At 43.1% G+C, this 16,334-nt stretch overlaps 1 protein-coding gene across 2 annotated transcripts in view; it reads right to left on the bottom strand.

Moving 5' to 3' along the window:
- Positions 1-16,334, bottom strand: part of LOC309523885 (FK506-binding protein 15-like) — a 46,416-nt gene that overhangs the window by 1,048 nt on the left and 29,034 nt on the right. For both annotated transcript variants that reach the window (XM_082208110.1, XM_082208109.1), the window contains exons 16-20: positions 15,745-15,852; positions 14,577-14,671; positions 13,929-14,031; positions 2,381-2,552; positions 1,116-1,252 (exon numbers count right to left, since the gene is read on the bottom strand). In XM_082208110.1, coding sequence (XP_082064236.1) covers positions 1,116-1,252; positions 2,381-2,552; positions 13,929-14,031; positions 14,577-14,671; positions 15,745-15,852 — 615 coding nt within the window. The remainder of the gene's footprint in view (positions 1-1,115; positions 1,253-2,380; positions 2,553-13,928; positions 14,032-14,576; positions 14,672-15,744; positions 15,853-16,334) is intronic.

The raw sequence follows: 16,334 nt of genomic DNA, 5'->3' as shown, positions 1-16,334 counted from the left end.
ATGAGTTTGATCAAACTGCGGGAGGCAGTGGAGGACAGAAGTGCCTGGCGTGCTCTGGTCCATGGGGTCACGAAGAGTCGGACACGACTAAACGACTAAACAACAACAACAACAACAAATGCCACCCCAATCTCTGACCAGTGCAAGATTCCAGGGGTCTAGGCACTTAGTCTGTGTTTCTTTGGAAATGAGGCACAGTGTAGACTGTGGTGTCATAATGACATCTATCTATCTATCATCTATCTATCTATCTATCTATCTATCTATCTATCTAACTAACTAACTAACTAACTATCTAACTATCTATACTTTATTGTGGTCCAAAGATCCACAAAACAATTTCTAAACTAGATACAGTTAAAACAACCAGACAGATGGAAGAAACCAAGGCAGTCATTTGTTTTATCTACAGCATAATGATATTTGTTTCTTACAACCTCCGAAAGAAACTTTGCCATGGCCAGTGTAATATCATTTGACCTGTCTTCCAAAAGGTATTTAATATGGGAGGCTTCAGATTTTCCTGGAAAATTTGCCACTAGGGGATTGATCAGTTGGTCCCTTGCTTGTTCATGCAATCGATGTCCTGAGAACATAAACAAAGCCTATTCTGATAGAGGATGCCTCTCAGCCTGTCATTTAGAACTTCCAAGGGAAATATATTTAGTCTGGCTTTGGTAAATAAACGACGATAGGTAGGTACAGACAAATTCCTAAGGTATGAGGATATTTGATAGTCATACCCGCATTGGATTCCAGCTGCGACCAGGCTACAAATTACATAAGATCAGGATTGCAGGTCCCTATGTGAGATGTCCCAAAGCCTTTGCCTCAAGGATTCAAGGGCAGTGTCATAACCCAGATGATATAAGAGGGATGATGGTAGTGGAGCAACACACGTTAATTTCCCCACTTGTCCCTTTCAATCCTCCCTTTAAGAATGAAAGAAGACGCATGATCAGAGTTCAAGGGCATCTTCCAGGGAGGCAAAGAACAGTCAAGGGTGCAAAGCTGGGGGGAGGGGTGGCACTGGGAGAATCCTAAGGGTCAGAGAGAGTTTTCCAGGGAGCCACTTCTGGCCTCGGGTGATGACTTTTGCCACCCCTGGGCACTACCTTCTCCAGATTCTCCTTCTTAACGCGGAGATCAACCAGCTCCTCTTCTAGGGCTGCCACCTTCTCATCCAACTTCTTCCCACTCAGCTTCTCCTCCTGGTATCTGCTTTTCATGTCGTCAGACGATTTCTGAAGTTCTGTGGAGGTGGGGCACAGAGCCGGTTACAATGCAAGTCCTTGTTTCCATCCACTGCTGTAGCTATGCCTAAGTACCGTGCCATCTGCACTATATGCTTTAAACACTCACAGCTTCCCACAAAACATTCTGGGAACTGAGAACATTCTGTTAAGGGAGCTGAGAGGTGGTGGGAAACCCCAGTTTGCCATCACCCCCAGCTACAAGTCCCAAACTGTTAAACTATGCTGGAAATGGCTGCTTAAGCAGGGCTCTCCAGTTCAACACAACTACAGTGGTACATTGGGTTAAGTACTTATTTCGTTCTGGAGGTCCGTTCTTAACCTGAAACTGTTCTTAATCTAAGGTACCACTTTACCTAATGGGTCCTCCCACTGCTGCTGCTGTTGCCACGCCACCGGAGCATAATTTCTGTTCTCATCCTGAAACAAAATTCTTAACCCGAGGTACTATTTCTGGGTTAGTGGAGTCTGTAATCTGAAGTGTCTGTAACCTGAAGCGTCTGTAACTTGAGGTACCACTGTATTGGCAGCAGGAACGAACCACACTTCCCAGGATTCCTTGGGAGAAAGCCATGCCTGACTGCAGTGGCATGATAATGCTGTATAGTGTGGATGGGGCCTCCGTGTAACTTTAAAGACATATCACATGTTTCTTCTCACTCTTACACCGCTCTGCTCTTGCATGCAGGGCAAGGAAGGTGCAGAATCTGCACAAACCCATTTTCTATTATGTTACATTATGTTATTGTTTGTAAGCTGGAGATTCATTTCAACAAAAAGCAGCATAGAAATATAATCAATCAAGTTTGTAGAGATCAAGAGCTTGCCTTTTTTAAACAGATGGAATTAAAGTCAAGAGTCTTTTTGGAGATTGTGTGTCTGAGTTTTTAACAGCTACACTGCAGGAGGCCCTAAGGAGCAGGACCTCCAGAGATTGCTGGACTCCAACCCCATCATCCCTGGCTACGCTTGCTGGGGCTTCATAAGAGGTGAAGGCCAGTAATACTTGGAGGGCCACAGGCTCCCTACCCGCAAGCTAAAGAATTTCCTAGGATGATAAAACTACTCTGCATGTGCTTGGATAGTGCTCTTCTGCCATTTCAGCGCCTCCTCTCAGCTTCCCTTACCTGCCAGCTGTGCACGGAGTCGGCCGACCTGGGCTTTCTGCCTCTCCGACTCTGTCAGGGCTCCATTCAGTTGGGAGTGGAGATCTATCTCCTGCTTCTGATGACGGGCCAGCTCCAGCTGGAGCTGGGTGATCTGCGCCGTGGCTTCCGCTAGCTTCTTGCTGATCCTGACCTGCAACGCAAAGGAGCAGAAGAGACAGGAGAACATATGGGGAAGGAGTGCCCAAGGTTGGACTTCCGGGGTGGCGCCATCGGTAATGGCGGACTCTCACTGATCCAGAGGGACTGGCTCTGCGCAAATCGGGTCTGTTCCGCTACGGCGAAGCGGGGACTCTTGAAAAAATCACAGGCGGGTGAAGCCTGTGACCGTGGGACTCGGCGGGCACCTTTTGCGCCCCCCCCATTCTGCAAAGGAGCCCAATTACGGGCTCTGGAGTGAAGCGGGGAAGTGGCGTGGTGCTGAGAGTCAACTGCTTCTTCCGTGGAGCAAAGCCGCACAGACGTTACCGGAGAGTGTTACCTTTTTCCTGTGATAATCTGGCTACAAAAACAACTACTCTTGAGTAGGTTAATTTTGGAAATAAAGGAGAACAAATAAAGGAAACAAATTTTGGAAATAAAGGAGAACAAAGACGTAATTTGATACCAAAGCGGGGAGGCATAAACAGGAAGTCTGCCTTCCGTTCTTTGTAAATAGAGCAAAGCAATGAACTTGTAAGCTAAAACCTTGAAAGACACTTGAAAAGAACTATAATTCTAACATCAAAACAAGCGATCTCCCCCCTTGGCTGCAGGAGAGGAGGGGGAAAGGTGTGAACTGTATTTCCCTGCAAAAAGAGAGAAAAGGAAGCTAAAATCCACCGTGGGCTGCCATTGGACAACAAGAATGCCGTACTGTGAAATGCACTGTTAGTGAATAGAGTACTTTTTGACAGCTAACTCTGCAAGTGAGATACAATGTTTCTGGCTGGCTTCTCCTGGTTCTAAAGTAACTGGAAAATAACTGAAATTGAAACTGTTGTCTATTTTGTGAATTGGGGGATTTAAAAAAAGGTTATTTATTTTAAGGCAACAACTTTTGACTGCTACTGTGTCCTCCTAGAGGAAGTTTGAAATTGTTACAATAACAACTGGGCCAGAGGAATTTTCCACTTCAAAACAAATTCTGGCCGTGGGACTGACCTTGTGCTTTAACTAGAGTGTTATGGCAGATGGAAAAGAAAAGATAGATTTGCCTCAGGAAAAAACAACGAGGTCTGGTAGATCTTTTCGCCCAGACGCTGGGCTTCAGCGAAGAGCTTCAACATCTGGCCCCTCTGTATCATCAGGGGCTGCATTTGTACAACCTAAACCTAAAGAAATGACACCCAAAGATGTTTTAGCTCAAGCATTAGGCAAAATTAATGAATCTCTGGAAAAACTAAGTAAACAAGTAGCTGAAGCATCAATCAAAATCGACCAAAATACTACAAGTATCAACAATTTGGGACAGAAGGTAAATACTAATACAGAAACTATTGAGAAACTGCTACAGGAATCTACTTTGACCCGAAAGACAGCTGAAGAAGCAAAGGAAATAGCAGTTTCAGGACTTCCGGGTTGACACCATCGTTTAATGGCGGATTCCCTCCGAGCTCCGGAGGGAATCGGCTCTGCAGAGCTGGGTCTTGCCGCCGCGGGGACCCTTAAAATCACAGGCCCAGAAGCCTGTGAGCGTAATGACTCGGCGGGCACCATTTGCGCCCCCCCAATCCGTGATGGAGCCCTTCTAAGGGCTTCGGAACGGGGACGGGGTGCGGTGCAGTGCTGAGAGTACTCCCTCATCTGCAGAGTGAAGCCGCACGCCATTATCGGAGAGCGCCAACTTTTTCCTTGGGACATTCGGACTTTAAAACATCAACCCGTGAGTAATACGGAAATTGGAACTTTAAAGAAAAATTTATTGGAATCAGGAACGAGCGGGGAAGGGTTAAAAAGGAAGTCCGCCCCCCCTCTTTGTAAACAATATAAAGCAAAGGACCTGCTAGCTAAGGTCGAGAGAATTTCTTCTTTCTTTTTCGCAAAAGATTTTAATTTCACGATTTGATATTACAAGTTTTTACTGGAGGATTAAGAACTGTTTTTGAGAGCTGAAGTTCCACCCCCCCCGGGCCCGGGATCGCCCCGTGAGAGAGCCTGTTGATGAAGTATTGAAGAGCTTGACAGCTGTCAAGTCAGCTGTCAAGACAGAAAAAGAGAACCCTGTATTTGTTGCTTCTGCCGGTTACACTGGTTACAATTTGTTACAATTTGTTGACAATAAGGAAGGGCTGTTACAAAATAACTGGATTTCTGGACTCGTGCTGAAAAGAATATTAAGGAACTAAAATCCCCCTAGAGGGACTTAGTGACATTACAGAAATGGCTGGAGGAGAGAAAATCCAGGCTGAATTAGACAGAGCATTTGTTCTCTTGGGAAAGTTACAAGGCCAATTTGATGTTATGGTTACAAATGTTTCAACTCTGGACTTAACAGTAAATAACATTCTTGGATTGGATAAGGATTGGAAACAAGGAGCTTATTTAACTGGACGAATAGAGAAATCCGAGAGTCTTGAGAATATGGAGAAGGAGACATATGTTGCCCTTGAAGAAAAGGAAGGAGGAACTGGTGTGCAGATGTTAAAAGAGAGTTCTACTTTGAGGCCTGGCATGATGGCAATAAAGGAAAATAAAAATCTGATGTGGAAAGCCCGGCCTGAATTGGAGATCGAGAAATGGAGAGATCTTCTTATGTGGAGATCAGAAGACCTAAGGATTACAAATGTGATTAAGGTGGAGGTTAGAGCTTTGGGGATTTTTGAACTGGAAAGGAGCAAGAAACAAGAAATGGAACACCCCATAGGCTCTACTTTTAAGTATAGAGGCCTAGCTGGAAAAAATATGGACACTGTTGGGCTGGAGCTCCTCCAAGATTTGGTGTTTAATATCAAGGTCCATCAAAAAGACCGGCAGAGAGGAACTGAGAGACTATCAAGAGCCTCGGACGTGAGATCTCCAGGCCAATAGTAGATTAAGACTGATGGACATTGTTGGGGGCTGAAACCGGGAAAGGGGGGGTGGAGTTTGGGAATCCAAAGGGTTCATAACTATAATGTATTTCGTTTTTATTTTTATTTTTTTGTTTGTTACTGTTATGTAAATTGGGAAATTCGTGGAAGGGAATTTTGGTCGACCTTAGAAAAAATGTTTTAAGAATAAGAACTGATGTATAAGTTTGATGCTTAAGTTTGGACAAGGTAAAATTGGATCTTCTTCTTTTTCTTCCTATTTTCTTAAATGAACCAAACTAAATGAAAATAAGGTTATCAAAAACAAATTGAAGGAAGGGCTGAGAAACACTGTAAAATTAATGAATGTTAGAATGATGATGGTTTAGAAGCTAAGTGGTTTACAACAGTAATGTTTAAGTTAAAAGAAAAGAAAGGTTAAAAAACTAAATGAAATTAAGGGAGAGGACTTGCTGAATAAAAAATTTGAAATTGGAATACAGAAAGGGGAGGTAGGAGGAGGTCAGCGAAGTTAGGTATAAGAAAATAAGGGATCGAAATTATACTTGTTTTTTTGTCTGTGTTTTGTTTGTTTTCTTTATATAATTTCTGAAACCTCAATAAATATCTATTAAAAAAAAAAGAAAATAGCAGTTTCTGTAGAAAAGAAGATACCACAGATACATAAGCAACTTGAAGACCACAGGTTGATATTGTCTATGATTGAATTGAAGGAGAAACAAACAAATTTGAGGATCAGGGCCGTACCTGAACTTGAGAAAGACAATCTGACTGACTTTCTTATGCAGGAATTTGCAGACTTTTGGAACCCAGATTTGGAGAAGGAAGATTTCAAGATAGTGAGTGCTTTCAGGCTGAGAAGAGGAGGGAAGAACAGGGTGAGAGACTGTTTGATCACCCTCCAAACAAAAGAGGAGAGAGACAAAATTTTGAGTCTGCACTTCCAGAAGACTTTGGAAATACACCAGTCAAAAGTGGAGATATTTAAAGACATTCTGAAATATCTTTTGGACCTTATGTCCAATTATGGAGATTTGGTTGCCCTGTTGAGAAGCAACAGAATCATCTTTAGGTGGGAATTTCCCCAAGGCCTATTTTTTAGCTTCAAAGGAAGAAAGATAAAAATAAGATCAGTGGACGACAAAGAAAGATTTTTGAAAGACCACGGAGAAGACCTGCAGAAAGAATCTGGAGAAGAGTTAAGAGCACTAGAAAGAGGAATATTAGACATAGCAAAATTACCTTTTGGATTAAAAGACTGCCAGAGAAGGTGATACCACCGATAGAGCAGGAACAGGCACTTGGTGCAGTTGGAGGAAAAGTAAAGTAACTACATCATGGCTATGCAACTATTAAGCTGGAATTGTAATGGTCTCAACTCCCCCCAGAAAAGGAAAAGTGTGTTTCATTTATTAAAAAAGGAACAATTGGACTTGATTTTTCTACAGGAAACACATGTGATAAGGCTACATAGAAAAGTATTGATTAATAAAAGACTGGGCCAGGAATTTATCTCATCGGATAAAGTTAAAAAAAGAGGAGTAGTGATTTATGCAAAGGAGAGACTATCACCGAAATTTATATTTAAGGATGACCAAGGAAGATTTGTGGCAATTGAAATTCAAATACAAGGAGAGAAATTCTTAATAGCAGGAGTTTACGCACCAAATGAGGGGAAATCTGAATTCTTTAAAAAGTTGCATGAGACCTTGATGGACTATTTGGATTATAATGTGATTTTGATGGGAGATATGAATGGAGTGGAATCTACACATATGGACAAGGCACAAAGACAGGTAGTCACTAAGGATGGCAGACTACCGAAAACCTTTTTTGAGATGACAGACTTGGACTTAGTTGATATCTGGAGAACAAAGAATCCCTTGGCTAGAGAGGGAACCTTCTTCTCTGAAGCCAAAATGACAGGGACAAGAATTGACCAAATATGGGTCACTAGAGGAATGGCACCAAAGACAAGAAAAGTGGAAATTTGCCCAAAAACCTGCTCCGACCATAATGCTGTGAAGATGGAGATGAAACTAACACCAACTGGCTCCTTCAGATGGAGGATGAATGACACCTTATTTAGAGATGAAGAAGTGACTAAGAAGGCCCCAAAAAACTGAAGAAAGTGTGCATGCACACGAAAGCTCATACCAAGAACTAACTTAGTTGGTCTTTAAGGTGCTACTGGAAGAAATTTTTTTATTTTGACTATGGCAGGACACGGCCACCTATCTGTAACCAAAAAACCTTGAGAGACTATTTCGAGACAAATATGAACACTAATGTTGAAAAAAGAGTAATCTGGGACGCAAGCAAAGCTGTTATGAGAGGGTTCTTGATACAACAGAATGCTATAAAGAAGAGAATTCAAAATGAGAAGAAGGATAAAATATTGGAGAAAATAAAGGAAAGTGAAAAGAAATTGAGAGCAAAACCAAAGTCGCAAGAGATCTTGAGAGAAATAAAGTTATATCAAGTACAATACATGAAAATGATGAATCAGGAGATAGAATGGAAAATTAAAGAAATGAGACAAAAGACCTTTGAGTCGGCTAATAAATGTGGGGAAATGTTGCCTTGGCAAATAAAAAAGGACAAAAACTAAATGCTATTATAAATTTAGAAGTGGAAGGAAAGAACATACAGAACCCAGTTGAGATTAGAAACTGTTTCCAGAGGTATTTTAAAGAACTATATACACAAAGGCCACAGAAAGAAATTGATGTAGACCGATTTTTGAAAATAAATGGATTACAAAAAATCTCTCAAGAAAATAAATTAATGCTGAACTATAAAATAACTGAACAGGAGGTAGAAGGTGCCATTCAGAATATGCAATTAGGTAAATCTCCAGGACCGGATGGACTGACTTCTAGATACTACAGATCTTTAAGAGAATGGTTAGTGCAACCTTTAAAGGAAGTCTGTAATGAAATAATGGATGGGAAAAGGGCACCAGAGTCGTGGAAAGAAGCATATATTACACTTATACCGAAAACAGAGACTGAAAAGACGCAGCTTAAGAACTACCGCCCCATATCACTGCTTAATGTGGATTATAAAATCTTTGCAGACATTCTGGCTAAAAGACTAAAAAAAGTGTTAATGGAAGAGATTCATAAAGATCAAGCAGGCTTTCTCCCGGGTAGACACTTGTCTGATAATATGAGAAACATAATCAATATTTTAGAAAAATTACAAGTGAATATTAATACCAAGGCAGTTTTGATATTTGTGGACGCGGAGAAAGCTTTTGACAACATTTCTTGGAGTTTTATGAAGAAGAATCTACAGGGGATGGGGGTAGGTCAAGGCTTTGGAAATGGTATAAGTGCAATTTATTCAGAACAAAAGGCTAAATTAATTGTGAATAACGTGGTGACAGGGGAATTTAAGATAGAAAAAGGGACACGACAAGGTTGCCCAATCTCCCCACTGCTTTTTATATCGGTCCTGGAGGTCCTGTTGAATATGATTAAAGGTAAAGGTAAAGGTACCCCTGCCCGAACGGGCCAGTCTTGACAGACTCTGGGGTTTGTGCGCCCATCTCACATCTATAGGCCGGGGGCCAGCGCTGTCCATAGACACTTCCGGGTCACGTGGCCAGCGTGACAAAGCTGCATCTGGCGAGCCAGCGCAGCACACGGAACGCCGTTTACCTTCCCGCTGGTAAGCGGTACCTATTTATCTACTTGCACCCGGAGGTGCTTTCGAACTGCTAGGTTGGCAGGCGCTGGGACCGAGCAGCGGGAGCGCACCCCGCCGCGGGGATTCGAACCGCCGACCTTACGATCGGCAAGCCCTAGGCGCTGAGGCTTTTACCCACAGCGCCACCCGCGTCCCCTTGAATATGATTAGAAGGGACCAATTGGTTAAAGGTATACAAGTCGGAGCCAAACAGTACAAATTGAGAGCATTTGCAGATGACTTAGTATTGACGTTACAGGAGCCAGAATCTAGTACTAAAAGAGTTTTGGAACTGATTCAACTGATTCAAGAATTTGGTCATTTTGCAGGATTTAAACTAAATAAGTTAAAAACAAAGGTCTTAGAGAAAAATTTAACAGAGATTGAGAGAGAGAGGTTTCAGAATGAGACATGTTTAACAGTGGTTAAGAAAGTGAAATACCTGGGGATTATCATGACAGCTAAAAATGGGAATTTATTTATTTAAAGACAATTATGAAAAATGCTGGACTGAAGTGAAAAAAGATTTCTGCTAGGCCGTATTGCTGCGATAAAAATGAATGTATTGCCTAGAATGTTATTTCTGTTTCAAACATTGCAAATTTTGGATAAAATGGATTGCTTCAAGAAGTGGCAGAGAGATATTTCTAGATTTGTCTGGCAGGGCAAGAAGCCTAGAATAAAATTTAAAATACTAACGGATGCAAAGGAAACAGGTGGATTTGCCCTGTCAGACCTTAAACTTTATTATGAATCAGCAGCTTTTTGCTGGCTGAAAGAATGGCTGCTTCTTGAAAACACAGACATTTTGGATTTAGAAGGCTTTAATAATGTATTTGGATGGCATGCATATTTATGGTATGATAAGGTCAAAGCACATAAAGCATTTAAAAATCATATTGTCAGGAAAGCATTGTTTAATGTCTGGATAAGATACAAGGACCTACTTGAAAATAAAACCCCAAGGTGGTTGTCACTGATGGAAGCGAAGGCGCAGAAAAAGCTCAATATGGAGGCCAAATGGCCGAAATATTGGGAAATTTGGGAACAAGAGGGAGACAGATTGAAATTGCAGAGTTTTGAAAAACTAAAAAATAAAGTGCGAGATTGGCTTCATTATTATCAGATAATGGAGGCATATAATTTGGACAAGAAAATTGGCTTCCAGGTGGAAAAATCAAAATTGGAAACAGAACTGTTAGAACCCAAAACCAAGATTTTGTCAAAGATGTATAACTTGCTGTTGAAATGGAATACTCAGGATGAAACGGTGAAATCCGCTATGATTAAATGGGCACAAGATGTTGGACATAACATAATGATGGCTGACTGGGAACAGTTATGGACCACAGGTATGAAGTTTACGGCATGTAATGCCTTAAGAGAGAATATTATGAAAATGATATACAGGTGGTACATGACACGAGTCAACTTGCAAAGATCTATCATTTGCCCAATAATAAATTTTGGAAATGTAAAGAAGGTACATTCTTTCACCTTTGGTGAACATGCCCAAGGATTAAGGGAGATGATCTATAATGAAATGAAAAAGGTATTTAAATATACCTTTCTGAAGAAACCAGAGGCCTTTCTCCTGGGCATGGTTGGCCAATTGGTGCCAAAGAAGGATAGAACTTTCTTTATGTATGCTACAACAGCAGCAAGAATACTTATTGCAAAGTACTGGAAGACACAAGATCTACCCACCCTGGAAGAATGGCAGATGAAGGTGATGGACTACATGGAACTGGCGGAAATGACTGGCAGAATCCGAGACCAGGGAGAAGAGTCGGTGGAAGAAGATTTGAAGAAATTTAAATACTATTTACAGAAATACTGCAAAATTAATGAATGATAGAATTATGTCAGAATGAAGTTAAGTGGTTTTAGCAGCAATGTTACAAAGGAGTATGTAAAAATGGTTTGTTAACAGGTGAGAATCCAAAGTTACAATATATTAAGTTAAAGGATTAGGATAAAAACAAAGAGGGAAAGGATTTGCTGAACTAACTAGCTAACTGAACTGGAATACAAAAAAGGGAGGTGTGAGGAGGTCAGGGAAACAAGTAAATGAAAGACAAGATATGGAAAGATTGATCTGTTTTTAAGTGTTTTTATTTTTCTGTATTCTGTATTTTTTCTTTTCTTCCCCCCCTTTTTCTTATTTTTGTAACCTTTTTTGAAACTTTAATAAATATCATTAAAAAAAAAAGGAGTGCCCACAAGACCTTTCCTGGGAGGATGCAAGAGCTGTGCTTTTGGAGGCTCCCAAATGCTAAAAATGAGTCACCCAGGAAACACCCTGAAGAACTGGTCTACTGGCAAGGCTATGAGGAGCGGGGGGAGGCAGAAGCCTTGGGCTTTTTAGTTAGTTCAGGAGAAAGCATGCACAACAAAGGTGCATAAAATGGAGAGCAGAAAAGATTTCCCCAGAAAATTCAGGACAGACAAAAGAAAGGACATCTTCACACAGCAGAGCTCTCTCCCACAAGATAAAATGAAGGCCAAACAGTTAGATGGCTTTAGCAGCGGATTAGACAAAACAATGGGGCAGGAAAAGCTATACACAGCCAACAGCCACAAGGGCTAGGATCTCCCTCCACTGTTGGAGGCAGCATGCTGTTCCTGGGAATTGCAAGTAATCCAGTGGTGGCATGTGCTAGAGAGAAAAGCGGCGACAAGGAGAGGAGAGTTAACACCACCAGATGCAAGAACAGCAAGAGGGGAGAATGTTTTATCAAAAGAGGCTATGGCATTTTGTGTTAAGAGCACTCTGCTTATTCTGTGGGCAAAGGGCTGATTATATCACTGAAAATCCCAGCGGCCTCAGGGTAAGATGCATGGAAGATCCCTTAATGGCAGGGTTTGCACGCTGATGCCCAAGCAAGAACAGGCCACAGCAAACCTGGACTTGCATGCTCTCCCCTTACATCTCCTCCTCTCATGCGGCCAGAAACCCTGACACTTATGCCCAGCCATGGTTTGCTGTGTTGCCTGGGACAACGAGCTGCAGCTAACATCAACTATGGGTAATATCAAACACACCAACTTCAAATGTTTGTTACTATAAGCTAACTTCAGAAACTAATTCTACTTAACATTAATGGCTGTTCTCAGTCCAGACAACAGAGGAAGCAGCAGTTACCTAGAAGTGGAAACTCTCACACCCTTCTTCTTGGCTGCATAGGAGGAAGTGAGGGGGACATTCACTGTGCTTGCTCACGTCATGCCAACCTGAGGTGCTTTTCAAAGGATTACCTGAAGCTTATGAATCTTTTACCTGGATGTACATGTATACCTAGCTAATCGTTTGTTCTATTTTGTTGCTGCTGCTGCTGCTGCTCAGAAACATAACTTCTTTCTGGCCTGCAGGCAAAGGGGAATAGTGACCTGCACTAGCGATTGTGAACTCAAGGACGGGATCTTGGAGCAGATCATTAAGCAAAGAGTCTGTGAGCACCTAGAAAGGAATGCTGTGATCACCAATAGTCAGCATGGATTTCTGAAAAATAAGTCATGTCAGACTAACCTGATCTCGTTTTTTGACAGAATTACAAGCCTGGTAGATGAAGGCAACGCAGTGGATGTAGCCTACCTTGATTTCAGCAAGGCATTTGACAAGGTGCCCCATGATATTCTTGTAAAGAAGCTGGTAAAATGCGGTCTTGACTATGCTACCACTCAGTGGATTTGTAACTGGCTGACTGACCGAACCCAAAGGGTGTTCATCAATGGTTCCTCTTCATCCTGGAGAAGAGTGACTAGTGGGGTGCCACAGGGTTCTGTCTTGGGCCCGGTCTTACTCAATATCTTTATCAACGACTTGGATGATGGACTCAAGGGCATCCTGATCAAATTTGCAGATGACACCAAATTGGGAGGGGTGGCTAACACTCCAGAGGACAGGATCACACTTCAAAACGACCTTGACAGATTAGAGAACTGGGCCAAAACAAACAAGATGAATTTTAACAGGGAGAAATGTAAAGTATTGCACTTGGGCAAAAAAAATGAGAGGCACAAATACAAGATGGGTGACACTTGGCTTGAGAGCAGTACATGTGAAAAGGATCTAGGAGTCTTGGTTGACCACAAACTTGACATGAGCCAACAGTGTGACGCGGCAGCTAAAAAAACCAATGCAATTCTGGGCTGCATCAATAGGAGTATAGCATCTAGATCAAGGGAAGTAATAGTGCCACTGTATGCTGCTCTGGTCAGACCTCACCTGGAGTACTGTGTCCAGTTCTGGGCACCACAGTTCAAGAAGGACACTGACAAACTGGAACGTGTCCAGAGGAGGGCAACCAAAATGGTCAAAGGCCTGGAAACGATGCCTTATGAGGAACGGCTAAGGGAGCTGGGCATGTTTAGCCTGGAGAAGAGGAGGTTAAGGGGTGATATGATAGCCATGTTCAAATATATAAAAGGATGTCACATAGAGGAGGGAGAAAGGTTGTTTTCTGCTGCTCCAGAGAAGCGGACACGGAGCAATGGATCCAAACTACAAGAAAGAAGATTCCACCTAAACATTAGGAAGAACTTCCTGACAGTAAGAGCTGTTCGACAGTGGAATTTGCTGCCAAGGAGTGTGGTGGAGTCCCCTACTTTGGAGGTCTTTAAGCAGAGGCTTGACAACCATATGTCAGGAGTGCTCTGGTTCCTGCTTGGCAGGGGGTTGGACTCGATGGCCCTTGTGGTCTCTTCCAACTCTATGATTCTATGATCCTGGGATAGCACTTGCCCTCCCCACAGCCTCAGTCCCTTGGCCTTCCTGTTGTGGCTGTCACACTGCCAGGGCTTACCTTCTCCTGTTCAGCATGTAGGACCCTTGCCTGGGTGTGCTTCATGGTCCTCTGCAGTGAGCTATTACACTGCTCAAATATCAGGTTGCCCTGCTCCACATAGCTGGGGGAAGAATTGTTTTTTACACACATGAATGTTTGCATGATTTGATACTTTCCATCCTCTCATGTGAAAAATAATAATAAATCAAGGCAGTATCATATGTAGATCTCACTTTTGAAAAGCCACCCTAGGAGAGCTTCTATCCTTTATATCAGAATCATAATAGTTCTTATTTTATGTTCCATCTTTCCTCCAAGGAGCTCAAATACTGGTATATAGTTTTCCTCCCTTTTTTATCTTCAAAAGCCTGTGAGGTAGCTTAGGCTGAGAGTGTGTGACTGGCCCAAGGTCACCTTCAGGGCAGAGAGGGGATTGGAACCCTGGTCTCCCAGGTCTTACTCTGACAGACCCTCTTAACTGCTACCCCACACTGGCTATATTCCTGTATTCCTCTATTTGTCCATCCAGCCCAGTACTGTCCACCTTGACTGGCAGCAGCCTTGGGGTGCCTGGGGATTGAGCCAGGCCACCTGAGCTTTAGGCTTCAGCCACAAATACCAGCTGTTTCTCATAGAGCATCAAAAGTGAGCAAGAGTCTCCCTCACCGTTGGTTGCGGTCAATCAGTTCACCAATCTTCTTGTTCTGCTCCTCAATGCGGCTGCTCTTCTCAACGATCTCCTGCTTCAACCTCTCATTTTCCTGTGGCACAAAGAGCAAAACAGAATGTGTCAGAGGCAGTCCTGGCCTCTACAACTCTCACAATCTCCAGCCACAATCTCTTCCCCAACCTCTCTCAGGGACCCAGATTTGAGGAGAGAAATCATTGTGGTCTTCCGCCATGGTCATGGACAGAACATGGGCAGTTTGGAGCTGCTCCCCTTTAGCAAGCCTCTTAGGTAAACTTTATTTAGTAAGCAAATTGCGAGACAGCTGTACTGCATGAAGCCATGGAAGCAAGATACATGGTAAAAGCAAAATGCAACACAGAAATCCAAGCTCTTAGAATGAATAAAACCAGTTTCACAAACTCTGATACAATAAGCCCATCTATTCTACTCAACTTTAAAAAACAACACCATTTCAGCAGGTATAAAACTTGATCTGCATAACTGACATCTCAGGATGGAAGCCCTCCAAAGCAAGCATGCTTTCAAGAGGCATGTGAACAGCGTCACACTAGGCCCTGGTCTGATTTGGGCTGGAAACTGTCTGGAGCTGCAATACTAAAAGCCCAATTGCTAGTGGAGCCTTAGAGGAACTGGAACAGAGGAAGCTCCCTTAGCTCAAGCCAGATAGTTGCGTGTATCCAGCTCAGTGCAGCCTCCAACAGGGGCAAAGAACCTCTGCCAGTCCAAAGGCTGCCTTGCCTCTGGATCAACTGTCCAGGTGTGGGCGGGGCTAGGGAAAAAAGTGGGTGGAGCAACAGATGTGGCTATAATACAGGAGACTAGAAGTCTCTACACCGATTGCTCCACATCCAGGCTAGCAACAAAGACACTTCCAGCTGGCCAAAAGAACTCAAGGAAGGTGCAGAGCAGGAACAGGGAAGGACAGGGCAGCATCTGTGCCCAAGGCTCTCCACTGACTGGCAGCGTCTCCTCCAGGGTTTCAGGCACAGGGTCTCTCTCAGCCCTGCCAGGAGACACCACTGGGGACTGTACCCAGGACCTGTTGCCTGCGAATCACATGCTCTGCCGCTTAGCTGTGACCCTTCACCTGAAGGTAAAAGCAAGGTTCTAGTCTTCATGCTCTCAAGTAGACAGGCTCTTTACCTGCAGGATACGCTGGATGTTACTCATGATCATAGAGGTTTCCATGGTAACAGAAGAGACGCCTGGCAGCAAACCGGGGCCAGAGTTTTGCTTCCGTAGTTCCTCCAGCTGCAAGGGATGTGGGGAGAGAAAGGAAAAACAAAAAGGAGATGCAGCTTGAAGCATCAGCACACGGGAGAGAAGAAGCCAGATCAGGCCTGGGCCCTTTGAGCTGCTCACTTGTTTGCCAAGGAGAGAAACTGGCGGGAGCACAGGAACCTGGCTCAGTATCAGACTACTGGGTCCATCTAGCTCAGTGCTGTCAACACTGGCGGGCAGCATCTCCCTGGGTTTTCAGACGGAGTCACCCAGTCCTTCCTGGAGACGTCAGGGAGCTAACATGGAACCTTCTGCATGCAAAAAGGTGCTCCACCACCTAGCTGAAGCAACTTCCCTCGTCCCAAACCTCCCCCCCCCATCAGAGATTAAAAAGACAATTCACAAGCCTACTATAAAAACAGCTAGATACAGTTCTCCAAACAGTATGAAACAGAAGCAAAACCTGAAGATAGACTGATTTATTATTTCAGAAAATGTATATACTGCCTGAT

This window comes from Podarcis vaucheri (assembly GCF_965113315.1).
Source record: "Podarcis vaucheri genome assembly, chromosome: Z".
NCBI lineage: Eukaryota > Metazoa > Chordata > Lepidosauria > Squamata > Lacertidae > Podarcis > Podarcis vaucheri.
Note: the sequence above shows the minus strand (reverse complement) of the source record. Positions and strands in the feature narration are given on the sequence as shown.